We start from the raw sequence: 27,500 nt of genomic DNA on the forward strand, positions 1-27,500 counted from the left end.
ACAGTTACGTCTTAGCCTCTTGAACTGCCCAACTGGTATGTTATTCAACCAGTTGGGGTGGTGTTCACTTGAGGCTAAGATCATACTGTTCACATCAACTGTTTTGCAGAACGTGTTTGTCTGGATTTTGTTGTTCTCGATAAAGATGTTTAAGTCTAGGAACTCTACTAGGGATTTGCTATATTTGGTGGTGAATACAAGGTTGTTTTCATTGTCATTGATGTATGTAATGAAGTTTGTGAGTGAAATTATGTCTCCTTTCCAAATAAAAAATACATTGTCTATGAATCTCGTCCATGTAACGAGGTTCGCGTCGAGCTTAGGATGGGACCAGATGTTTTTGTCCTCCCAGTAACTCATAAAGAGATTTGCAAAGCTTGGCGTGAACCTTGTTCCCATAGCGGTTCCTTTGGTCTGTATGTAGAACTCATCGCCGAACCAAAAGTAGTTGTGTTAGGATAAAATGTATGCTTTCAATGATGAAGTCTATTTGTTTTTCTTCCATTTCTGTGTCCAAAGTGAGGTAGTGTCTGGTGATCTCTAAACCCTGTTCATGATCTATGATGGAATATAAAGATGCCACATCACAAGTAACTAACCAATAGTCTTCATTCCATTTCATGCTTTTTAGTCAGTTGAGAATGTCTGTTGTGTCTCGGAGGTATGCTCTTTGCGCCTTTAGATATGGTTGTAGGTAGGTATCAAAATATTGTGAGAGGTTGGCGGTGAGTGAGTTTATTCCGGATATGATGGGCCTGCTTGGTGGTTGTGTCTGGTCTTTATGAATTTTGAGTAAGTAGTAAAATACAGGAATTACCAAATTTTTTATATTAATGAATTCATGTTCTTGTTTCGTGAGTATTCTTTCAAGAAGTCCCTTTTTAAGTAATCTCTGAAGTACTGACTAAAAATTTTTGGTGGGGTCCTGTTTCAGATTACTATATGTGTTTTCATCGCTAAGTATTCTTAACGCTTCTTTAAGGTAGTCAGCTTTGTCTAGTAGGACTATTCCACCCCATTTGTCTGCTGGTTTGATAATGATGTTTTTGTTCCTTTGTATATGGTTCTCCATTATGTAACTGGGGTAGAATTGATAGGTGGGTTTATGATTGGTGTGTTTGTATATGTCGTTACTTGTTGGTTTGTGTTGGGGGCATGGGTGTCTTAGCAAATAATTATTTGAGGTCCATGTATGTGTCAAACTTGTCCATCTTGGCTGTTGGTGCGAATTTTAGTTAGAGATGAGCAGTTCGGATTCTGTGGAATCCGAACCGCTCAGAACAGTAGGGATCCGAGTCCACCTGAGCTGAGGCTCGGATGTTCCTGCCATCACTGATCCCCACTGCGAGCCAGACGTCTGCGTCCTGACATGGGATCTTGCAAGAGTGCTGAACTCTCCCGAGAGGCGAGAGTTCGCTTCTACATAAGGTGCCGAGTCCCGTGACTCAGCGCCATTTGTCCTGCACACTCCGATAGTGCGCTACTCTGCAACTGGGCTGAGGGGGCACCGAGTGGCTAGATCACTAGCGCTGATCACTGAGTGGCTGTATAAGGGGACACACACTGATGCTGCATTATACTCTGCTAAGTGGCTGCGCTGGCAAAAGTGACTGTGTATGTAAGGGGGCACACTGCATGCTGATGTATGCTGCAAAATACTCTGCTGATTAAGTGCTGTGTCCAGAGACTCACAAGTGGCGTTGACTGTGTAAGGGGGCACACTGACTGCAAGAAGTGGCTGTGTGTAAAAAAAATAAAAAATAGCCCTCTGTGTATAACAAATACAAGCACCGTGACTTTGTGGGCCATAGCCCTCTGTGTATAAAAAATACAAGCACCGTGACTTTGTGGGCCATAGCCCTCTGTGTATAACAAATATAAGCACCATGACTTTGTGAGCCATAGCCCTCTGTGTATAACAAATACAAGCACCTTGACTGTGGGCCATAGCCCACTGTGTATAACAAATACAAGCACAATGACTTTGTTGGCCATAGCCCTCTGTGTATAACAAATACAAGCACTGTGCCTTTGTGGGCCATAGCCCTCTGTGTATAACAAATACAAGTACTGTGACTTTGTGGGCAATAGCCCTCTGTGTATAACAAATACAAGCACCGTGACTGTGGGCCATAGCCCACTGTGTATAACAAATACAAGCACCGTGACTTTATTGGCCATAGCCCTCTGTGTATAACAAATACAAGCACCGTGACTTTGTGGGCCATAGCCCTCTGTGTATAACAAATACCTGCACCATGACTTTGTGGACTCTAGCCCACTGTGTATAACAAATACAAGCATTGTGACTTGTGGGCCATAGCCCTCTGTGTATAACAAATACAAGCACCGTGACTTTGTGGGCCAAGCTCTTTCATCAATTGATATCAATGATTCAAAGGAGATCACAGTTAGATCCTAGGTGCTATACTTAAATAAGCAGTGTCAAAGCAGCTACCCATTAATGTCAGATAGTGCATAACTAAAATGTTCTATTACCAATAGTACCTCAGTGCCCAGATACTGGATACTGCCACTGTTTGCTGTTTTTACTCTTCACTCCAGTATTCCCCCGCAGGCTTGCCATACCCCACTAGCTCGGTTCAGTACAGGGAGTGTGTGTGCAGGGGGGGTGGGCGCTATGACATACACTTTTTATGGGCGCCATGGTCCCAACTCTGGTAACAACTGACGCAGTGTTGGGCAGCCGACCAGGCAGCACTCTGGGTCAGCGGAGCCAGGACTGCCTAGTTCTATGCATAGGAGACTAAATAACTACAGGCATAACTGCGTACTGCGGTAGTGGAGAGCCCACCGCTACTGGTCACACACGCGACCTCTGCTAAATATATGTAGGAGGGGCCTGCCTGTGCCTCCCGCTTGGGCAAACCTAACAGCCCTTGTTTGTAAAGTGGGACAGGGCTCAGAGGCAAACGCAGAATTTCTACAGAGGGGCTTTCAAATGCCTGATTTTTAGCATGTTACCACTAAGAGGGCATAATCAGCACTGAAAACCAGCTATAACAGGCATCATACGAATATACGGAATTAAATGATTCTTGCATATACAGCCAGGACAAACAGACACAGTAATCAATTCAATGTCAAAAGTAGAGCCATCCTGTCTGAGCTGAATCTTTTTATTACATATGTGGGCTCTATTACAGATCATTTGAGCAAGTTGGGGAATCTGGGGGAGGGCAGAAAAAGAAACATGTACTGCCGTGGACATAGATGCACAGATTGGTCTCTTTATGTACTGGATAGGGTATTATTCAGTATTAATAATTGATCCTATTGATGGGCTATATCAGTGCACCCCAAACAGTACATGTTTTCCAGGTCACCTTGTCGGTGCTCAACTATATTCATTACTGGCTTTCCAATTTATTTACTACTTGCTGCACCACTATATTCATTACATGTTTTCCAGATCCCCTAGTCGGTGCACCACGTTATTTATTACTGGCTGTCCAATTTATTTACTACCGGCTGCACAACCATATTCATTGCATGTTTTCCAGATCTCCTAGTAACACAGTTTAAAAGATCAACAGGGACTGAAGTGTGCCAGTTAGTTAATTAGTGACATTACTAAGGGGATCCTAATTTTGTATGGTCCCTTATACTATGGGGCACAAATAGGGCAGACTGTGGAACCTGGGAGGATTTCCTGCCGCGCCTAGAGCAGGCAGCAGCAGCCCCCCCAGTATTAAGATGGTGGCCGCACTCGGGGCAAAGCCACGCCCCCTTCGCCCTTCGCCACCCCAATAGCGGGTGCCCAACGGCCCGCAGGCCGCTCATTGAACCAAACCAGCGGAGCAGCCAACGCTGCCTGCCTCTGGTTAAACAAAATAGAGACGGAGCCAGCGGCAACATGCTGAGCCGCGCTCCGTCTCACAGCACAGGCGGGGCCGAAGTTTCTGGCCTCGGCTCTGCTAAGTCACGCGGCCACGCCGGGCACCATGTGGAGGCAGCATCGGAGGCGGCGGATACCACCAGTTGCCTCCGTACAGCAAAGATAAAGGGCAGGACTGACAGCCACAGCCATAGCTGCGGCCCCGCCCTACTGCGCAAGCGCTGCCTCAGGCCCTGTCTGCGATAAGCGCGGCGGCCTGCTCGGGGGGGGAAGAGAAACAGCTGGGCAGCACGGGAGCCTGCTGTTTTAGCCCAGCAGCACACATAGCAGGCAGTGTTAACAGGAGCGATGGGGGGACATTATGAAGGGCAAGAGGGAGAGACCAGGAAGGAATTCCAGGGGTATAGAAGATTGAGGGAAAGCATGGAAGAATAGGGGAAAAGAATGAAAGTATAGGGTAAGAGAACAAAAGAATAGCTGGAGGGTAGAGAACAGGAGAAAGAGAAAAGGAAAAAAGGAGATTTATACAGGAGATTCACATCACACATTGTACTTCCCTGTCCTGGAAAAAAACTGTAACAAAGAGGTAGATTTGCATACATCACTCCATTATATACTCTTAGACCACTCCTCATGAACCATTTATTGGCTGCATAAGACCAGCTACACTTAAAGTGGCAATAACCAACACGTTATTAAACTGGCAACACTCAAAACACTTGTGGTTTAATGTCCCTTAGGCTTAAATTGACAGCCTTCGGTCTTACTTAGGTTAGTATGGAGGTAGTTGTGTGGGTGGCTGTGTAATATCTCCTCACAGGTGCTGACTGACCCTCAATCAAGGTGACAAGTATTACAATGGTGAGTATACACTCCGTGTGTGTGTCCTGTCCTTGTCCCCTTCCTTCCGGTATCAGCAATCCTTGCACACCCACATTTCACCCTCAGTGCACAAGTACTATTAGGTGATACCTGGGTGGCTGAGGCACCAGTGCTTGTGATGACCGTTTATCCTCCCGGTGAAGGTCACCATCACCCATGACTATTCCCTTGCTTGTCACACTAAAGGACGAAACGCGCTGAATAGTTAATTCTATTCTTTTTTTCCTTAGTGAAAACGGCCGGAGGTCCCTACTGATGGTCTTCAATGGTGATTAGGAGGAGGACCCTACTAGGGACACTATGACAGTGAGCACCTGTCAGGGATCTTCTCCCCCCCAGTTCTAACATTTCAATAATAAATATTCTATTAAATACTTACATTAGAGACATAAGAAATAAAACTTATTGAAGCACCAATAGCACAATGCATGTCAGTATCACCACTGTGTAATATAATTCTCACATATATAATGGTGAACACACCCCATAATATTATTTAGGTATTTGAACTACAAAAATAAAACATAATCAATATTTTGGAAAACTGGGTCCATTTAAGAATCACTCAGTGACCAGACTTACCATCAGTGTTCCCCCTGAGATAAGTAACACAGGGCCTGATTCATTACAATTGCTATTGCGATCATAGCTGCAATTACGCACGGAGACCCACTGCGAAAATATGCTAATGTTTGCAATCACAATCCCATTACAGCCTAACATAAGGACGCCCACTTCACCTTATTCACATCCATAACACATTGCAAGTCTGCAAAACCATCGGTAACATCGAGCACCATCGGAGCCTCACACACAATTACAGGTCTGACTCAGAATTTGCTAACCTCATCGCATGCAATGTAACCTCAGGCTGTGTTATACTTGCCGACAATCAGCTCCCTCCTTCCGGGATGGAGCTGATTGTCGGCTAACAGCGGGGGTCATGTCCGGACAGCTGTGACACGTTTGGGGGTGGAGCCGAGGGCGGGGCTGTGTGATCGCACCATCGTGGCCCCACCCCCTCTTCACAATGCCATTATTTTCAGCACTGTGAAGCAGGGACAGGCCCACGATGACGCGATTCAGTGCGAATCGCGTCAACAGCCCCCCCGCTGTGGGGATTTCTAGTGTATTCTGGGGGGAGGTCAGGAGGGTTGGGGAATGTCGGGATACTTGCCTGCCTTTCCAGGGGGCCGGGAGTGGCACCCGATATTCAGGAGGCTCCCGGCCAAATCAGGAGGGTAGGCATGCCTGAGCTGTGTACAGGGCTGCCATCAGAAATCATGGGGAGAGAATAGGCAGGGCCCCCACCAAGGAGGGTGGGGGGGGTTGGCAGAGGTGGGTGGAGCTACACCAGAGGGTCGGACACCAATTTGCGTAAACCAATTTAAAAAGCAGTAAAGCAGCATATATATATATATATATATATATATATAAAAGAGAGTCACGAGCGGCACTCACAGGTCTTAGTAGCAATAGTAGTAAATAAAGAGACACTACTCCATATACTTATTTACTACAACTGCTACTAAGACCTGTGAGGAGGGGGCAGGACAGGGAAGGCTGGTAGGACTAGGGAGAAGCACAGGGCAAGGAAGAATGGCAGGGACAGCTTGCTGGACTGGGGGGGGAGTAGTATGGTACCTTTTTTTAATTTTTTTCAACTGGCTGCGCTGGTGCAGCCAGCCAACCAGAGTCAGCGCTGAGAGAGCAGAGAGAGGGAGGGGCCGGGGTGGCTCTAGTAGTAGCGCTGCATCTGTGCATCGGCATTTCCAATATGGCGTGACTGTGAGCCAATCACAACTTGCGGACCATCAGCCAATTGCTGCTCCTGATTGGCTGCCGGTCCGCGAGCTCCGGCTGGCTCGCGGCGGCACAATAAATGACAAGCAGCCGGCAGTGTTGTATTTCCATTGAACAGGGCTGCAAGTGCAAGACTGCAGCACCCGGGCCCCCTCTCTTTCCGCTGTCTCCGGGCCCGGGACTCGAGGCCTGCCAGTCCCCCCCTAATTTCGGCCCTGGCTTTGTATGGCATCGCAGTGGCTAATTTATGCAGTTGTGATCTATGATGAATCAGGCCCAATATAGGGGTACAAATTCAAAAGATTTAGTACACCCACATGTTTCCAGTTCTTAGTGAAGTGCTTGCAGTTTATTGTCTCATTGTACAAGTTTTAATCTACATTTTTTACTCATAGTCATTCTTTCTACCATGGAAATCACATAGAGGGCCTGATTCAGAGCTGCGATTTTGCATGGGTCGCAATTGCAGAAATATGCTAATGTCTCCAAACCTTGCACAAGCATAGAGATGCTCACTGCTGCCTTCTCATATGCATCCGATGTCTCACACCAGCATAAACATCGGTAACATCGATGTAGATCGGGCAGCCATGCAGCATAGGTGGCAAGTCTGACCTGTCTCAAACACAGCAACTGACACACAGAGAGCTCTCATGCTGCGAAGGAGATCGCAATGGCTTATTTATGCCCACCCATGAAATGGCGTTTAAACTGTCAGACACACCTGCATATGCCTAGTCGCTCCCCCGTTACCTCCCCAAATGCTGACTACCTGTCACTCACTCTGCGATTGACTCCTCTGTGCGAGCGCAGTCACAAAATAATCTATGCACATGCACAGTGCAGGTTACATGCATGTGCGATGGTAAACAATCGCTCAATCTGCATAAATATCAGCATGGCGTACATCTCTGTATAAGGCTCAGAGTTCGGGAAGTTCTTTCCAACACTGTTGCTGAAGTTCTCACAAATGTATTGAGCTTATTGGTTAGTTGTTTTTACCCTTCTGTGCAGTTTATCCCAAGCCAGCTCAATTGGGTTTAACAGGCTGATTCAGCCTTGGGAATATAGTAAGATATAGCAAGTAACCGTGCACCTTGGTAAAACCATGCTGCACTGCAGGTCGGGCAGATATAAAATGTGCAGATAGATTTAGATTTGGGAGGGATGAGCCCAAACTGTCATCTAAGTTGCAGTGTAAAAATAAAGTTGTGCAGTATTTGTGGGCTACATGCAAAAGCAGCCAGTATTTACCACACAAAATATATGTATTTGCACCACATTGTAACATGGTTTGTCCAGGTTCACAGTTACTTGCTATATCTTACTCTATTCCCAAAGCTGAATCAGGCCCTAAGTCTGGAGACTGTGCTGTCCATTCCACGATATGAAGCCTACCGTCTAATTCTTTTCCTCGGAAGGCAGTTCTGACATAGGGGGAGATGTACTAAGCTCTGGAAAGTGATAAATTGGAGAGTGATAAACTACCAGCCAGTCAGCTCCTGTCATGGTAACAGGCTGTGTTTGAAAAATGACAGTTAGGAGCTGATTGGTTAGTAGTTTATCACTCTCCAATTTATCACTTTCCAGAGCTTAGTACATCTGCCCCATAGCCTGGACATATGTTTCAGGTTAATGTTATAGGATGAACTCTTGACCAATTAGATGCAGAGCAGAGGGTATTGCATGGCACTGCAAAATGCTGAGGTCACCCTTTTGGTTCCAGGTGACAGTAAATTCATGCAAGTTGCTGACTTCGGTTCCAGCAAAAGAGCCCCAGACGATCTCGCTTCCTACTCTGGTGTGTTTCAGCCTGAAATTTAAAAAGGTCAATGCTTTTACTACAAAACATGGAGAGCTTTGCTATTAAAAGCATTGGCCTTTTAAATATTTGGCTAAAACATGTGTGGAAGTGGTGGCTATTACAAGCCAACGCTTAGTAAATAAACCCCACATATTGATAAACCATCCTTTTGTCTACTCGATAGTGTACAAAACCCTGCATGATGAGCCAAAGATTTAAAGTTTGGATTCATCAGCCCAAAATACCTTCTCCCAGTCTTCAGTAGTACACTGACTGTACATCATGGCCCAGGCAAGTCTCTTTGTCATTGCTGCAGAACAGCTGTAAGGTCTTAGGGCCTGATTCAGAGCCGGACGCAATTAGCGCTCGCTCGCTCAGAAAAAGGGGGTGGCTATTCAAATGAACCGTTCGCTCCTTGCGGTCTGTTGACGCCTCCATGTCTGAATGAGCGAACAAAACATGCGAACATTTATTTGAAAAATACGCCCCCCTGGCCGCTCGCATCATACGTCATGTCCGCTATTTATTAGATTAATCGAGTACATCGAACAGCGTATGAACTGCTCGCTATTCTTGTGGATGGTTTTTCCTACCACTATATTGCGAGCAGTTCTGACTATAAAACAACCAACTGACGTGGTCAATGACGCTGCTGTATTAATTATGCACACCCATAAAACGCCCGTTTTGCCTTTAAGCACGCCTGCGTTCTGATCTCCACTCCCCGTTTTCAAGCAACTTCCCCTGTTACCACCCACATATGCCTCATTCTGTCACTCAAAATAGCAGGCATTCGCTATATAGCGAACAAATGATTTTCGGCCGCACTGACTGTTTCGCGCATGCGTATTAAAAACCCTACGCATGCGCAGATGGGCAAACATCGCTCAGAATGAGCGTACTGCCGCTTATGAGCGGCTCTGAATCAGGCCCTTAGCCCATTGCTTGTTCCCTGAAAAAGGTGTTTTCTTATAACTGTAACATTTCCACAGTTTTGGCTAAGCTAAACTCTTTTCCATATCCTCTAACAGCTCAGGGCTTCCCTGTGTAAGGTTATTAACTAGACTTGAATTGCAAAAAAAATTTCAATAAAAACTGAAAAAATGGGGGTGTTGTAAATCTTTTGACCCCTAGTGTAGATATTAAAGTATCTTTGCCAAATGTAATAGCCTGCGATTTACAGGAGCCGGCACAATTCTGGTGAGATAGTCACTAGGTTTAAAGCTGATATTGCCTTTAAACTAATTATCGCTTTAAATGTAAAGACTATCTCGCCGGAATCATGGCGGCTTCCACAATTCGCTTGCAATTACATTTGGCCCTTATTTGCAACACCCCTAACATGAGATAAAGGGGCTGACTCTAAATTTGGAGCAATGTCAATTAAAACAAAGCCAGCAACTTTGCACCTGGACAAACCATGTTACAATGCAAAGGTGCAAATGCATGTATTTTATTAAACTCCCTAATGGTTGATATGTGCACTATACCTTACAGACTTAAAACGACTAAAAACTTATCTAAAAATAAACACACGGACAACAACAGTTGGATTTAAAATTAAAGGTCAATTTTATTTGACAACAGATTATTAATAATTAATAATAATTAATTAAATATTGAATTTGGGCTATCGAATTAGACCATTAGATCTTGCCAATTGAAATTGATTGTGAGCTTAAAGTTAGTATGGTGGTGGACAACAAAGAACGGACAGTCCCGCAAAAAACACGCAGACCAAACACATCACTCGTTAGAGTTCAACTCTCCAGAAAAAGCACGCCCGGACGGGCTATGTCATTTCCCTGTAGGACATTTTGGCCTATAATTGAACAAGGAGAGCGCACCCATCTAACTTGTATAACGACTAAAAACACACTACCGTTCTTTCCGCCACAACACTCATAGCAAACAAACATGCAAAAACAAAAACATTGTTTCCAGAAACAAAGAGGCTGAATCTACTGTATGCATATCAGACCGAATATACCAGCAAGGCCACACCCCCTAGGAACCCTATAGGCTAATTCTAATGTCTGACACTAACAACAACATTCTCATAGGTATACTGCTATCACAACCACGGGGTTTAACCTGGCTCAGTCAGATTGCACCTGCCTTACGCTGTCCTTCTGAATGCAGGGTAAATAATGGCTGATTTAGCATGTAGCCTACAAATGCTGGGCAGCTTTATTTTTACACTTCAAATTAGAGTTCAGATAGGACACGCCCCTCCCAAAATTAAATATCTCTGCATATTATAAATCCGCCCCACCTGTAGTACAATATGGTTTGTCCTGGTGCAAATTAATTCCGTTTTTCTTTGCGTTGCACCCAACTCTGAAACAGCCCCAGAAAGTTTTTGAGATATCTCAGGAATAAAAATACAGTAGTTTTTATTTCATAATTTCCTATCTTTTTGACACTAAGGCCCCCATTTCCAAACGAGTTTTATAATCAAAACGAGTGATAAGTTTCACTGTGTATGATAAATGGTGCTCCAGCCAATCAGCTCCCTCCCAACTGTCATTTTTCTAACAGTTGACAGTTGGGAGCTGATTGGCTGGAGCACCATTTATCATACACAGTGACATTTATCACTCATTTTGGTGATAAAACTCGTTAGTAAATGAGGCCCTAAGATTGCTCTATTATTATATTTTGCTAAATTTTAATAATTTTGTATATAATTTTACTGATATAAAATAAAAGCTGAATGTAACCTGTGGATCACACTATAGCAGCCCATTTTTATTGTTTTTTACAAGCAGACAGGTATCACCTGACCCTGATAGGCTAAATAAGTACAGTAATTACATATGAGATTTGGGTGACACATTGGACCCCAAAGATTCCCATCACAGTGCTTGGGACAGGGCCCACCAGTAATTTATATAAACATGGTTGTATTATAGGCACTGTGGGTAACAGGCAGTGACACTGGGCCTACAGCAGCTGGTGATGTCACAAAGCTTTATGATGTCATAGAGCTGCTGGCTCAGTTGCTTACCTGCACAAGATACGTTTGTGTGTTTTCACCTATTGCAGTGTGAAGGCGATTTTATTCGTGCTTAGCGAATTTTTGTTTATTTTTCTTGATTTATCTTGATATGAGATCAAGAAAGAGGAAAAGGCGACCGGATAACAACAGGTCTCCTATTAAGGAGTGTAGTAGGAGTAATAAGGAGGATATCTGTGTGGGAAGAGGAGATTCTCCCAATATCACAGAGGGAGGAGATATTGAGGTGAGAGAGGACCATCAGTGTAAGAACAACAGGAACCAGGCTAGAACATCAAAGCAGCCAGGTAAGGCCCCTAATAAGAGGCCCAAGGTAGACAGCACCATCAGCAAGAGATCAGCTGTAAAGAGACCCTTAGAGAAGACCGGGGACACTGGCTGCAATAAGAAAAAGAAGGAGGAGCTGAGACATGACAGCCCAGGAGAGGGACCCAGTGCTCCCATCATAGAGCTCACAGCTCGGAGGGGCAATAAGAGAACTCACAAAAGTGAAGCCCCAGACCATCAAAAGAAATTTAAAAAGGGAAGAGCAGGTAAAAAGCCTTTTGCTTGAAAACACTAATAAGGGAGAGATGTATCAAATTGTCTAATGATAAAAAGCTTTAAAATGACAGAAGCTGATTGGTTGCTATAGGTTTGATATATCTCCCCTCACATGTAATGTAATAGAGAAGTAAGTGAGGTGTAGGTTAGTACTTACATGGTAAGTGTGGCTCCTGCACCTCCTGTGTGTAAGTGCTGAGCATATGGCTACAGAGCGCACAGGTCTGACATAATTCTGACCCTAATATGTGTGATGCTCAGGGAGATGCCAGATACAGGACTGTGCTGCACTTACCTATAACACCCCTGATCCCCACCACACAGCACAAGGGGTGATAAGTGTTTGATGCTCACAATACTTGTGCAAATTGTGCACATGTGCAATACGGTGACGTCATGTTCTCACCTCTCACCACCATTCACGTCCTTTCCCTATCACCTAACTCTGCAACGTCTTTATACCTTGTTATTACTATTCTGCAGCACCTGTGACTGTTACATTGTCCTATCCAATGCTGGCAGCTATTCCCTATTCATTTATTTCATTTCTCTTACACCCCAACAACATATAATTAGGCAACATAACACTATATAATACAGGGTATAAATACTTTCTATGATATAATTATCTCAAACCTTAAAATGAAATATTGCCAAATATCTATGTTTATATCAGTCAATAAATGTGATTTCTCTTTATGCCACAAGGTGTAAGTGGGACCCCTCCAGCCAGCCCCCCGGAAACAGCCGCTGCCTCTCATATATTGGAATGTTTGATCTACCACAGTATTATTGGAGAGGGCGGTTTCGGGAAGGTAAGTGATTAGTACATATTTGGTGACTTACCTGTAAACAATGCAGCAAATATATCTTAAGAACTTTGCTTTAATAACTATATAATATAATTAGGAATGTGCGCAGGACCATTTTTGACGGATTTGGATTTGGTTCTAATTCGTCGTCTTGCTTTGGATTTGGATTTGGATTTTTTTCCAAAATTTGACAAACAAAAGCTAAAATCACATAAATTGGGCTTTTTTTTCTTCCTAGAGTATTATTAACCTAAATAACCTTGATTTCCAGTCATTTCCAGTCAATTTAGACCACCTCACAGTTTAAATTATAGTTTTCACCATTATTGGCCAAAGGTTGCAGTGAGCTGACTGGTTACCAAGCGACAAAGCAGCGGCGCAAACACCACAGTATAAAGCACATCAATGACAGATTGCCACACAGCAGTGGCAGAAATGAAAAGTAGTGCACCCACCCAGTGGGGTACGGCCAGCAGAATCACAGTAATTGTTTACAAAGTGGGCTACGGCCTTAGGAGTCACAGTGCACAATCTTATTCACATTACACAGCACATAGTGCCCCTGATTCACATTACACCATAAAGTAGTGTCTCTTATTTATGTTACGACACAGTAGTGCCCCTTTTACACAATGCCCACAGTAGTGACCCTTTTACACAATGCCCACAGGAGTGCTCCTTTTACACAATGCCCACAGGAGTGCTTCTTTTACACAATGCCAACAGTAGTGACCCTTTTACACAATGCCCACAGTAGTGACCCTTATACACAAAGCCCACAGTAGTGACCTTTTTACACAATGCCCACAGTAGTGACCATTTTACACAATGCCCACAGTAATGACCCTTAAACACAAAGCCCAAAGTAGTAATTCCCCTTATACAATGCCCACAGTAGTAGTGCCACTTATACAATGCCCACAGCAGTGGTGTCCCTTACACAATGCCCCCAGTAGTGGTGCCCCCTATGCATTCTCCTTAATAGTAGGGCTCCCTATGCAGTGCCCCCAGTAGTAGTATGCCCCCCAGTAGCAGTGCCCCCAGTAGTATGCCCCCCAGTAGTAGTGCCCCATTAGCAGGCCCCCAGTAGTATGCCCCCCAGTAGTAGTGCCCCCATTAGTAGTGCCCCCAGTAGTAGTATGCCACCCAGTAGCAGTGCCCCCATTAGCAGGCCCCCAGTAGTAGGGCCCCATTAGCAGGCCCCCAGTAGTAGTGCCCCCAGTAGCAGTATGCCTCCAGTAGCAGTGCCCCCATTAGCATGCCCCCAGTAGTATGCCCCAAGTAGCAGTGCCCCCAGTAGTAGTATGCCCCCCTAGTAGCAGTGCACCCCATTAGCAGGCCCCAGTAGTATGTCCCCCATTAGCAGGCCCCCAGTAGTAGTGCCCCCAGTAGCATGCCCTAGTATGCCCCCAGTAGTATGCCCACCAGTAATAGTGCCCCCATTAGCAGGCCCGCAGTAGTAGTGCCCCCATTAGCATGCCCCCAGTAGTATGCCCCCAGTAGCGGTGCCCCCAGTAGTAGTGCCCCATTAGCAGGCCCCCAATAGTAGTGCCCACAGTAGTAGTATGCCGCCCAGTAGCAGTGCCCCCATTAGCAGGCCCCCAGTAGTAGTGCCCCCATTAGCATGCCCAGTAGCAGGCCCCAGTAGCAGTGCCCCCAGTAGCAGTGCCCCCAGTAGCAAGCCCCAATAGTAGTATGCCCCCCAGTAGTAGTGCCCCCATTAGCAGGCCCTCAGTAGTAGTGCCCCCATTAGCAGGCCCCCAGTAGTATGCCTCCAGTAGTAGTATGCCCCCTAGTAGTAGTGCCCCCATTAGCATTCCCCCAGTAGTATGCCCCATAGTAGTATGCCCTCCATAGCAGGCCCCCATAAGCATGCCCCCAGTAGTAGTATGCCCCCCAGTATCAGTGACCCCATTGGCATGCCCCCAGTAGTATGCCCCCCAGTAGTAGTGCCCCCAGTAGTAGGCCCCCAGTAGTAGTGCCCCCATTAGCAGGCCCCCAGTAGTACTTACCTGAATTCCCGCTCCTGTCTCCGTACACTCTGCTCTACTCTGTTACGCGTGGAGGGAGGCAGAAGACGGAGCTCATGAGTGAGCTCCAACCGTCTCCCTCCGTGCAGCAGCCAATAAGAGTCTGCCTGACTCTCATTGGCTGCTTTTACAAACACACAGCTGCCGCTGGTGGCTGTGTGTTTGTGTCTGTGTAGGGCAGACAGCTATCACAGTGGTCTGTCCTACACTAGAGGAGCCCTGACATTGGATTCTCTCGCGAGAATCCGACATCAGGAGGCTGCGGCTCGGCCTCTAACGGGGATCCGAGTCAGGCAGGGAACACTCGAACAGGGTTCGGGTGGACTCGGATCCCCTATGTTCAGAGCGGTTTGGATTCCACAGAATCTGTACCGCTCATATCTAAATATAATTATCATTACATGCACATAGGTGTTTACATTGGGAGCTCTCCATTAAAAATACAATGGGGCCTATGTAACAAGGCAAATATAGAGGATACAGTGGCACATTCCCACACTCACCTCCATATATGGTTTTGGACTGTTGCTTAGTACAGCTGACAGGGGCGTGGCCAGTGTAGGTGTCAGGGCGGAGCTAGGGCACACATGCATGGCAATGATATAAGTTATTATCATACATCCTGTTGTACCACTCCCTGCTCTGAAATCCTCTGTTACCTCTGAGGTGCTAGGGGACAGTTCTGCTCTGCATTTTAACAGAGCTGAGCTACAGTACATGTAATAGGCCAATGTTGGATATGGCATACCTCCCTACACTTGTGACTGGAGATGCGCGCCCGAAAAGGGGGCATTACAAGATGGTAAAGGGGGTGTGGCCTAATGGCACACCCCCATTTACATCACTAAAAGGCGTACCCAGCATCTCCGAGATGCTGGGCTGCCCCCGGGCTTCTCCCCCATGCTGTGAATAGATGCTGTGCTCTGCATATCCGCTGCTCTGCTATGCAGAGCAGCGGTGTATGCTTCCCCCAACTTCCCCCTACTGCTGGACACTGTGGCCCGCGGGTGGGACAGCGGGACAGTCCCAGAAGAACCGGACTGTCCCGCTGCATGCGGGACAGTTGGGAGGTATGGAAATGGTGCTGTCTGCTCAAAACTGGGGCTCCATTGTTCTTAGATTTTGTTGCCCAGTCACCAAATAAGCTCACTTCAATGTCCTGCTTGTGTACAGGCTATTACAGAGACTATAGGGGCTGAGAAGCTGGTGATGGTTGGTATCTCAGGAACAAGTGAAGACCCACAAGGATCTACTAGATGGGGAGATTGGGCATTCTGTAATAAATGTTGGGCACAATAGATCTACAATCCTGGGCTCAGGGAAGACGCTCATCCCCTGTACTTTCCCTACGGGGTGATGGGACGTTCTCACCTTGCTATTGTCAATTTATCTTGCTGTCTCCTGTTTGTACAATGATCTTTGGGAGTGTCAGCCAGGCAGGTTCCACAGCTAAAGAACATTGCAAATTGCTTCTAACTCTTATACCCTATCCCACCAAAAACCCAGCTGTGAGCACTGAGCACAGAGTAAGCACGGGTCAGAGCCAGGTTTTACCCTTTTTACACCAGCAGCTGGACCTGAGTTATATCCCAGGTCCGGCATTACAGTGGACTTTTGAAGCTGATGTATTCTCCAAGCGTTACTGAAGCCAGGCAATCCCCTGGTTTGAGACATGACCCGGGTCACCGTGACTCTGGTCATGCTGTTTACAGCGGACCGATACTCAGTTCCTTTCTGATATCAACTCTGGTCGTGACCTGGGTTAGATTCCTCGGTCACTTGACTTGGGTTATTTTTCCAGGACCATTTTCCACTGAGCAGTGACTTGGATCGACACGGCAATAACCAGGGTTATTGCAGCAGTGGGAAAGGGGTATTCATACCAGTAAAATTATCTGTCTCATGCAGGTACTGCTGGCATCCCACCCCAACAGCAGAGAGCAGCTGGCAGTAAAACTGGTGAAGAAGAGGACAATACTCAGGGGCAAGAACCCTATATTTATAGAGCGGGACATCCTGCAAGTCACTGGCAACAGCACTTTCTTCACCCATGGCTATGCAGCATCCCAGACCCCGGTAAGAGTCTCTATATCTGTCATAATTGTAACTTACTTCTGAATATCACAGCTTCTGTAATATAAGACAATTATTTTACCATTATTGGACCCCCGCATAATTCCAATGGCACATATTACGCATTATTCTGACACAGAGGTTTATTATCCTAATTCTGTACATTTCTGTAGTATCTGGGATCCTTCATCCCGTGCTCCTCACTGTCCAGCACTGACTCAATCACTTACCCCGTGTCCTGTGGGCATTATATATGTAGAGGCCCATCTCAGACAGAAGACGGGCTGTATACAGCGTATACATTGGGCCTCATTCACATCACTAGTGGTGACTGAGTATTACTGATTATAATCTGCTGTGTGTCAGAGTAATGTCCATAATGTAACTTATATCATACTCTCTGATTCCTATACAGGAACACGTCATATTCATCATGGAGTACCTGAGTGGGGGAGATCTATACCAGCTAATAGAGAAGAGTGCCCCATTAGGTGATGCCACTAGCAGGTAAGAGAGAACGTGGGTATATTATTACTATTATTATTATTATTATTGATATGACAAATAGTAACATCAGTGTTTCTATCCCTGCACCTGGGCTGCAGTAGGACCCGGCCTAACAAATCCAGGCTGGGCCTTTATAGGTGTCCATGGTGACAGGTCTGTGTATAATGCAGAGTCTCCTGGACACAGGGGCTCCATTGTGTTACTCAGCTATACAAAGAGCATGGGCGGGATGCATCAAGGGCAGAAATGTGGTTGAAAATGTGCATTTCTCATATGCACCTAGCCTCGGAGGGCGCGGTGGGTAACGACATCTTCCTGTTGGGATTACCAATAGGAGCCCATGGGCTCTCTCAGTGCTGAGAGAGGTTTCCAATCGAATCCTTCCCAGCATCCTCCACAGCACATGCCAGAGGGGCTTCTGGGTCAAAGACCCGAATGTCCCTCCATCGCAAAGGGACGCTCTTACCGACAGAGCGGTCCTTTGCGGTGATCGTCATGCATACCAGCTATACCAACACCAGTATGCATGCGATGACCGGTGGAATGCATCGTGAGTGCAATGCATCATGCATCCCGCCCCATGTGTGATAATAATATGTCATGTGTCACTCTTATACTCTGATACTATATCAGGGGGAATGTACTATCTCATTATCGGTCATTTTACTTTAAAAATATTTGCTATTAATATTTATGTTCTTTCTTCGTCATCAGATTTTTAACAGCAGAAATCCTTTGTGGGCTCCAATTCCTCCACTCAAGGGGCATTATCCATAGGTAACTCATTATTTCTAATGATCACATACAGTAACCCCCTAATGCAGTTACAGTATAGCTATTATGTTGCTGGGGGTCAGGCTATAGAGAAGTCTCTGCCCTTTTCTGCAAATGGGGGATCATTCATTCTTGAGTTACATGATATGTAGGGCGAGGTTCTTGTGACTGCTTCACACATCCTCTTATCTCCCTCTTTATCCCACCACATACATAGGGGCCTATTTATCATAGATTTCCCCTGAAAATACCAATTTTTAGGTGGTACCTGCAAATATTAAGTAACCCCTGAATGTATGTATAGGGAATCTCAGCACATATTGGGGATATCTGCTGCAATCCCCCAGTTTAATCACAAGAGCAGCCCCCATAGGTTTCTATAGGTTTCTATGGGGGCTGCATACTGTATATGCTGATTTTACCAAGCTCTGGAATGTGAAGTATTCTGGAGCTTGGCCCCATTAGCTAACACCATCTTCAGATAGTTATTGGGAAAGGGATACATAGGATGTCTGCACGGCAATGGCTGCCACTATAGATATAGATAAGAAATTATGTTTATTAGGTCTAAAACCTGATAACTAATAAATAGGCCCCATAGTGACTCTATGCAGCTGTCAGTCACAGTGACCATGTTTTACATCACTGATCCCTTTTTCCCACTGTGATGCTGACATGGTTCTTATTGTGTCTCTGGGAATCTTTCTCTGTAACAAACAAAGTTATACAGCTGGTAGCTGTCTGACAGGCAGAACTTACACTCATTCTCCTCACAGGGACATCAAACCAGAGAACGTGCTCCTGGATGCTGTTGGCCATGCCAAAATTGGTGATTTTGGCCTCGCAGTTAAAAACACCAATGGCCAGAAGATATCAGGAGCTGCTGGGACGGTGGGATACATGGCCCCTGAGGTGAGTAACAGATTAATTGTCTACAGGCTTCTCATACTGTATCTCCATTTCACTATTAATCGGACAACATCTTGGTTCTTAATGATATCTAAACACAGGGTCTTAGTCAGGGATGGATGCAGGGTCTGGGTCAGGGATGGACGCAGGGCCTGAATCAGGGATGGATGCAGGGTCTGAGTCAGGGATGGACGCAGGGTCTGAGTCAGGGATGGATGCAGGGTATGAGTCAGGGATGGACACAGGGTCTGAGTCAGGGATGGATGCAGGGTCTGAGTCAGGGATGGACGCAGGGTCTGAGTCAGGGATGGAAGCAGGGTCTGAGTCAGGGATGGATGCAGGGTCTGAGTCAGGGATGGACACAGGGTCTGAGTCAGGGATGGACGCAGGGTCTGAGTCAGGGATGGAGGCAGGGTCTGAGTCAGGGATGGATGCAGGGTCTGAGTCAGGGATGGAGGCAGGGTCTGAGTCAGGGATGGACGCAGGGTCTGAGTCAGGGATGGATACAGGGCCTAAGCCAGCATTGTGTGGTATTGCACAGCTGCAGGGAATTAGCTGTGCAATACCATACAACTGATATACTAATGCAGCAGGAAGCGTCTGGTGTACATAGAGGCCTCATGACAGCATCGCAGATACAATTGCTGTGCCCTAAGACGCAGCATCAGATGTTCTTCAAGACAACCTGCAATCTAAGTAACCCTGAGGTTACTCAGATTGCCCCTAGCTGCTGCGTAGTCAAGGCCAGGAAGTTTGTGTTGGAAGACGCAGACCCTGGCCTCAACACTCCTACAATAATGGGACAAGACATGGAGGCTAGCTCCACCCACTCCCCGCCCCCAAATGGCCGCAGCCTGTGAATCAGGCTCTAGCTTTGGGGAACTGTGAGAGATCTTGCAGTAGAGACTGGCGCCTGTGTAGTACAGATCCTGCACATGCACCAGTCTTCTAACATCGCAATAGTACACATACCATCGGGTTTGCATATTACTTTGAATCAGGACCGCAATGCAGATGTTTGCACAATTGAGCAATTATCGGAATCTGAGCATGTATCAAGTTCCATTACCGCCAGCTGTCGGAGCGACTATTTTCTTGCAGTGTGATTGACAGGCCGGGAACATTTGGGGGGAGTAAAGGGGGAGGCATTTGGTGACCATTTTGGGTGCATGTCGCTGTCTGTGATCCCGTACGCAGAAAAATGGTTCTCAGTTGCCGTGGACACTCTGTGTGACAATAGGGTTACTCAGGACTCCGATAATTGACTGATCTATGACTAATGCTGGGTCTTTGTACAGTCACTTGGATTTGTGAAGTCACCGGTGGGCGGCTCAATACAATTCTAGGTGACTGTGACATTTGCATATTCTTGCACAGTCGCTGTGTACACATTTGCAGCACGATTAGGGTCCATCTCTGAATCAGGTTATAGTCCAGAAGAATTTTTTCAAGAGGAAGAGAAGTGACACAAAATTATATAAGTACAGACTAATATATCCAAGTAAGCAATGTTACATAGGGGCTGATGCAGAGGTGGCAGCTGTTGCATTCGTACTGTAACTGAGATTTCGGATGCAGCGGACTTGTGAAAATATGTTAATGACTCAGCCGCTGTCTTGTGTACAGAGATGCCCACCGGCCGGTGTCTCGGATGCGCCGCTTACATACAATAGCCCCAACATCGGTCCCAGAATTGAACTTCTGAGCAACCCTATGGTGTCTCATAATGTCCGTCTCAACTAAGAGGCCGGGCCCAGTCCATCTGCAAACAAATGCGCAGAGACTGACTAGGAGGGGCCCAGAATACGGTGGTGACATGCCTGTGTTTTTGTATCCTCACCCCCGTTACCTCCCCCCCATCGTTACTAATCAATCACAGTATGTAGAAAAAAATCGCTCACTGCATTCACCTCTGTATTAGGCCCATAGTCACATAGGGGTGTAATTATTAGGCAGTGAAGTGGAGTTTTTGGCCAGAGAAAGAGGCTATCACCGCTTCTTCCTATTTAAGATGTCACATTGCTATCACTGTGATATGCGGCAACATGGTGTGGGAACATTGTTATTTATGAATAGACCCAAGCATTGCAATGTTCACTTAGCATAATTATGTAGAGATGAAAAAAGGGAAGAGGGCCCTGCTCTCACAATCTTATGATCTATAGGGGATATGGGTGGACACTTCTTTCTTTATACAGCTGGACACAATAGGGGGCAGAGGGTAAAGTAGAGATGGGCAGAGACTATAGAGGTAGTAGGGAGGGTAGTAGGGTAGAATGAAAACAATACATGTAAAGTCTGGGAAGCAGGTGAAAGACTAATGGAGTGAGGGAGGGAGTTCCAGAGGTTAGGAGAGGCACAGGAGAAGTCCTGACTGTGAGAGTGGGAAGTGGTGATCAGGGAGATTAGCAGAGAGATGAGGGTGGGAGGAAGCATGTGAGGAGATGAGGCTGGAGATGTAGGGAGGAGTGGTGTGGGTGAGAGCTTAGTAGATGAGTGAGTTTACATTAATAAAAACCTTTTACCAAAGAGGAAAAGCCTATACCAGGAATGATTCAGTAACAATATATAGTAGGCAGTACAGTGTATGAATGGTTTCCACAGGGTATTCATTCCCCAAATGAGTCTTATGACCTTGTGGTACATTCAGTCAGTGAGCTCTCACCCCTCTTGATGTTCCCACTTCCATATTTAAATAGCTTCCAAAAAGATGGCCAAGCTGTCCTTCCTCTGCAGTCCCCCAGGTGTACTTCTGCATGCTGCACCTTATCCAGCACTTCCTGTGACATAAGCGGCTGAAAGTATCAGTAGCTTCCCCGTCACTTGTGTCTTCTGTCTTCCATCATTCACAGAGGATTCCAGTGACGAGTAATGCTGCCAAGTCTCTCCACCCACTAATGTGCCAGCATCATGCTGCAGCTCCATGTATACCAACTGCTGACTACTCTACTGGGCACCACAGCTTTATGTACATGATCATATTCCTATGTAACAGTAACCATTGCACTTTCTCCATATTTATTGCTGTGATTGCCTCATTTGCCTCGGTGTTTGCTTTGGCTCTCTAGTATAATATACACGGTCATTATTTATCATAACAGTTATTTTAATTTAGTAATTGATTTCTCTCACATAAACCCTCAGCTGAATGCTGTCTGTGTAATTGCCTGTATATGTTCATTGATATTCTTCCTTCCATCAGATGTTTCATTGTGCACAAAAAGGAGAGGTGTCAGCATAACCCGGTGCCTCCTGCCAGGTTGGACAATGTACTAATCATCTGTTTCTCCATCATGTTTTTACAGATGCTTAGAAAGAAGCCGTATGATGCCATGGCAGACATTTTTTCCTTGGGTGTCATGGTATTTGAGATGGCCACAGGAGACCAACCCTTTTACTGTGGTGAAGAGTCTGTTGAGGTTATAAAATCTGTCCTCAACGATAACCCAGTCTACCCAAAGGAACTCAGTCCTGGCATCAGTAACATCCTAAAGCGAGTGAGTATGCAGTATACAGGCTTATCACAGGGTCAGGAGACTATACAGTCACAGGGGAAATAAGGCACAGGTCTGAGAACATACATTAATACTAATGAATACACTCCCAGCAAATGTACAGCCATGGCCAAATGTTTTAAATGACACAAGTATTGGTTTTCACAAATTGCTGCTTCTGTGTTTTTGTCAGATGTTACTATGGTATACTGAAGTAAAATTACAAGCATTTCATAAGTGTCAGGCTTTTATTGGCAATTACATTAAGTTTATTTATGCAATGAGTCAATATTTGCAGTGCTGACCCTTCTTTTTCAAGACCTCTGCAATTCGCCCTGGCATGCTGTCAATCAACTTCTGGGCCACATACTGACTGATGGCCGCCCATTCTTGCCTAATCAATGCTTGGAGTTTGTCAGAATTTGTGGCTTTTTGTTTGTCCACCCACCTCTTGAGGATTGACCAAAAGTTCTCAATGGGATTAAGGTCTGGGGAGCAGGGCTGTAACTAGGGCACCGCAGGACAAGCGGCAATGTTCAGGCCTGTTAATTTTCTGTTTATTATCATTCTCACTTCTAGCTTCCTCTTATTTCATCCAAGCATTTTCTGGCCTACCCCATCTCTTCCCTGGTCCTTCCCCATGAGGCCTTTCCCCTTTTTTTGGGTGCGTTATGTCCCTATTTGAAAAATGGGGGGTGCTAATATCCTTTCAGGCTCAGGGCACCAAAAAGTCTAGTTACAGCTCTGCTGGGGAGTTTCCTGGCCATGGACCTGTTCCCCTAGCCACTTAGTTATCACTTTTGCCTTATGGCAAGGTGCTCCATCATGCTGGAAAAGGCATTGTTTGTCACCAAACTGTTCTTGGGAGAAGTTGCTCTTGGAGGATGTTTTGGTACCATTCTTTATTCATGTCTGTGCTCTTAGGCAAAATTGTGAGGGAGCCCACTCCCTTGGCTGAGAAGCAACCCCACACATGAATGGTCTCAGGATGCTTTACTGTTGGCATGACACAGGACTGATGGTAGCGCTCACCGTCCTTCTCCAGACAAGTGATTTTCCAGATGCCCTAAACAATCTGAAAGGGGATTCATCAGAGAAAATAACTTTATCCCAGTCCTCAGCAGTCAATCCCTGTACCTTTTGCAGAATATCAGTCTGTCCCTGATGTTTTTTCTAGAGAGAAGTGGCTTCTTTGCTGCACTTCTTGACACCAGGCCATCCTTCAAAAGTCGTCGCCTCACTGTGCGTTAATATGCACTCACACCTGCCTGCTGCCACTCCTGAGCAAGCTCTGCACTGGTGGTGCCCCGATCCCACAGCTGCATCAACTTTAGGAGACGGTCCTGGTGCATGCTGGACTTTCTTGGGCACCCCGAAGCCTTCTTCACAACTATTGAACCTCTCTCCTTGAAGTTCTTCATGATCCGATAAATGGTTGATTTAGGTGCAATCTTACTAGCAGCAATATCCTTGCCTGTGAAGCCCTTTTTGTACAAAGCAATGATGACTGCACGTGTTTCCTTGCAGGTAACCATGGTTGACAGAGGAAGAACAATGATTTCAAGCACCACCCTCCTTTTAAAGCTTCCAGTCTGTTAATTCTAACTCAATCAGCATCACCGGTGTTAACGAGAGAATCACTGACATGTCGCCAGCTGGTCCTTTTGTGGCAGGGGTGAAATGCAGTGGAAATTTTGTTTCTGGGATTAAGGAGCTCATTCAGACCCACTTGCTAAGATGCAAACATTCACTGCTGCCGATGGTATGCAGTGTGTATGCATCGCAGTGCGCATACCTTAGCGAAAGCTCACAATGTGTTCGCTCACTGCGCATAGACAGCCCAGCAGAGTGAGTGACAGGGGAAGCAGTTTGTAGGTGGTAACAGGGGCTGGCCATTAAAAGCAAGGGAGTGGAGTGCAAACACAGGCATACCTGAGCATCTCAACTGCATTTTAGAAGTGTGCATAATTATAAGACAGCATCATAGTACACGTCACCTGGCTTGTATTTACACAGAAGTGCTCGCAGTGCTTGCGGCAGGGTATGGTAATGTACCGATGGTTGGATACACTTCCTGGGCATGATGTGCACAAGTGAGGATCTTAAGACAGGCTGGGGGGTGTCTGCATACACTATGTGATCGCTCTCTAAGAAATACTGGGCGTGCAAATGCATTGCTGTGCGATTGCACTGCCTACGCAATTTGCATACACATCTAGCGAGCGGCTCTGAATCAGCTCTTAAGTTCATTGTCATGGCAAAGAGAGACTTTGCAATTAATTGCAAATCATCTGATCACTCTTCATGACATTCTGGAGTATATGCAAAAACTGAAGCAGCAGACTTTGTGAAAACCAATACGTGTGTCATTCTCAAAACTTTTGGCCATGGCTGTAGTTGTAAGACAAAATGTAATATTTTATACATGTCATCCTGAGAATAAAGTATCATAAGGAAAAGATATGACATTGGTCAGCTAGTGCTTATCTACCATTAACACTCTATACTTTTCTGTTTATTCCTTTGATAGTTCCTATGCAAATCCCCAGAAAGAAGGCAGCGACTATATATTAACATCAAAGATCATCAGTTTTTCTGGCCCATTAACTGGGAAGACCTGGAGGCTGGCAGGACATCTCCCCCATTCATAATGCCGCCGGTAAGTATATGTACAATATAGGAATGTACACAATATGTGCTCCATCATACAGTCCTATTATCTCATAGACAATGCTGGTGATCAGGAGAGATGAATGTCATTGTACAAATGGTCACACAAATGCCAATCTAGAGGGACAATGGGCCTGATTCATTACAGATCGCAACTGCAACAGTGTATGCAGATCGGCCGATGGTGCGTACTGCGCATGCACTGCACGAGTTAGCATTGCGCTCACACTGCGTTCACCTACACAGATAGGAATCCATCGCAGAGTGAGTGACAGGCCGTGAGCATTTGGGGATGGTGGCGGGGGAGTGGTTGGTGAAACGCAGGCGTGTCTGTCCGTTTTCATGGGCGTGCATAAATTAGCCACTGCAACGACATACACAGCTTGTGCACACACTGTGTGCGATGAGGTTAGCAATTTCTGAGTAAGGTCAACCCTGCTGTAATTGTGCGTGAGGGGCCGATGTTACTCGGTAGCAGTAGGCATCTCTATGCTGGCTGTGCGATGGCATTGAGATAACAGTCATTAGCATATTCTCACAGCGGACAAGTACATGCAATCTCTTACTTGTCATCCTTGCTGGATCAGGCCCACAGTATGGCTAAATTACTGCAGTAAAAATGTTGTGGCCAAACGCAGAATGTGGAGAATATTTTGTGGAATGTTTTTGAAATTCAATTGTAAACACATGGACAGTATATGTTTATTATCAGCCGTATATGTTACTTTCAGCCAATTTATTGCAATCGGTGGCAAATGCAGAATTTCTAGAGGGAGTTTATAAATCCTTGATTTTGAGCGAGTGTGGCCAGTCCATGGAGAGGGCATCATTAGCACTTACACTGTGTCATACAAAGGGCCTGATTCAGCAAGGATCGTAACTGCGAATGCAATAGCGATTATGCACGCAGACTCACTGCGATAGTAGTATGCTAATCCATTGCGATCACTATGCCATCGCAGAACATAAGGACGCCCACTTTACCTTACACACATACATATGTACTGTTTAGTACAACTGCAAAACCATCTGTACTATTGAGTACCATCGCAGCCTCACGCACACTTGCACAAGCTCTGACCTTACTCAGGAATTGCTAACTTCAGCTCACGCTATGAGGCCTCAGGCTGCATATGGCATTGCAGTGGATAATTTTTACATGCCCAGGCAACGGCGTTCCAACGCACTGGCACGCCTGTGTTTCGCCGACCACCCCACGTGACCACCCACAAACGGCACTTTCTATCAATCACTCTGCAATGGATCTGCATAGTCACTGCGATCGCAGTGTTCAGTTCACACACTGCGTTCCATGCGCAGAATGCAACGATCGGTCGATTGCGTGCGTAATCTCAGATGCGATCGGTAGTGAATCAGGCCCAAAGTACTGTGTGTGTCATAATTCTGACATATAAAGGGCCAGCAAACATAGTTAACCCATTAGATGTGGCAGTAGGGCCATCCTGCCTGAGCTGAATGTTTTTATTTCAGATGTGGGCACAATTCCAGAGTATTGGAGCAAGTCCGGGAGTCTAGGCGAGCAGCAGACTGCCCTGGGCATATATGTACACATTAGTTTCCTTGTGCACTTGATTAATGATCCCTATAGATGGTCTGTAGTAGTGCACCCCTTAGTGCATGTTTTCCAGATCTCCTAGTTGGTGCACAGGTGTATTTATTTCTGGCTGACACATTAAAAGATCCACAGATGGTGCTGACCATTTCTGATACTGAGAAGAACATGCAACACTAGTATAATTCTATTAGTTTACTATTTCTATTGTGGTCATGGTGTGGGCTGGAGAGGGGCAACCAAAAAAACCCTTGCATTTGCCTATGGCAATATTCTTCCTTTCACATGCAACATGCATTGATATTGTAGAAGGGTAAATCCAAACTACAATGTAATTATACAGCAACCCAAAGTCAGTGAGGCATCTAGTTACCATTATACATATATCTGCCACCTAATGTGCAGGTTACAGTATTATCTAATATTAATATACTGATTGCTTATATAATCACACAACATACAGGTATAGCATAATATTAGTAAGCAGAGTTTGCACATTACCTAATTATTTTTCATTATGACACAGTGACAAAGAGCCCAATTACTGTGTATTTATTTTGTGTTTACATGATGGATCTGATTTGTCTCCTTTTCCTAGACCCCAGTTACCACCTGTGAACATCATAAACTGGATGACTTGGTACCACCTCAAGCATCACGGGAGCCACCAATATCTAAGGTGGAGGAGCGCCGGTTCCGTGGATTCTCATTTGTAAGTGACCGGTGGAGAACCATGGACAACCAGTGA

The 27,500-nt window shown here is 45.7% G+C and overlaps 1 protein-coding gene across 1 annotated transcript; it reads left to right on the forward strand.

The window, feature by feature from the left end:
* Window positions 1–563: 563 nt before the first annotated feature.
* On the forward strand, window positions 564–27,500 carry LOC148431291 (protein kinase C delta type-like). The gene is made up of 6 exons (XM_088466110.1): window positions 564–590; window positions 17,241–17,332; window positions 18,883–19,018; window positions 22,321–22,512; window positions 25,040–25,168; window positions 27,351–27,500. Exons 1-6 carry the CDS (start codon window positions 564–566, stop codon window positions 27,498–27,500), a joined length of 726 nt encoding a protein of 241 aa, XP_088322236.1.

This window comes from Taudactylus pleione, unplaced genomic scaffold, assembly GCF_031769625.1.
Source record: "Taudactylus pleione unplaced genomic scaffold, aTauple2 ptg002490l, whole genome shotgun sequence".
Lineage (NCBI taxonomy): Eukaryota > Metazoa > Chordata > Amphibia > Anura > Myobatrachidae > Taudactylus > Taudactylus pleione.

What these genes read in the sequence shown, in the direction of transcription:
- LOC148431291 (XM_088466110.1), top strand. Translation starts at nt 564, where the DNA reads ATGGAATATAAAGATGCCACATCACAA. An exon ending in TTAGGTGATGCCACTAGCAG is followed by an intron (nt 17,333 to 18,882) that starts GTAAGAGAGAAC and finishes TTCTCCTCACAG; the next exon opens with GGACATCAAACCAGAGAACG. An exon ending in TCAGTAACATCCTAAAGCGA is followed by an intron (nt 22,513 to 25,039) that starts GTGAGTATGCAG and finishes TTCCTTTGATAG; the next exon opens with TTCCTATGCAAATCCCCAGA.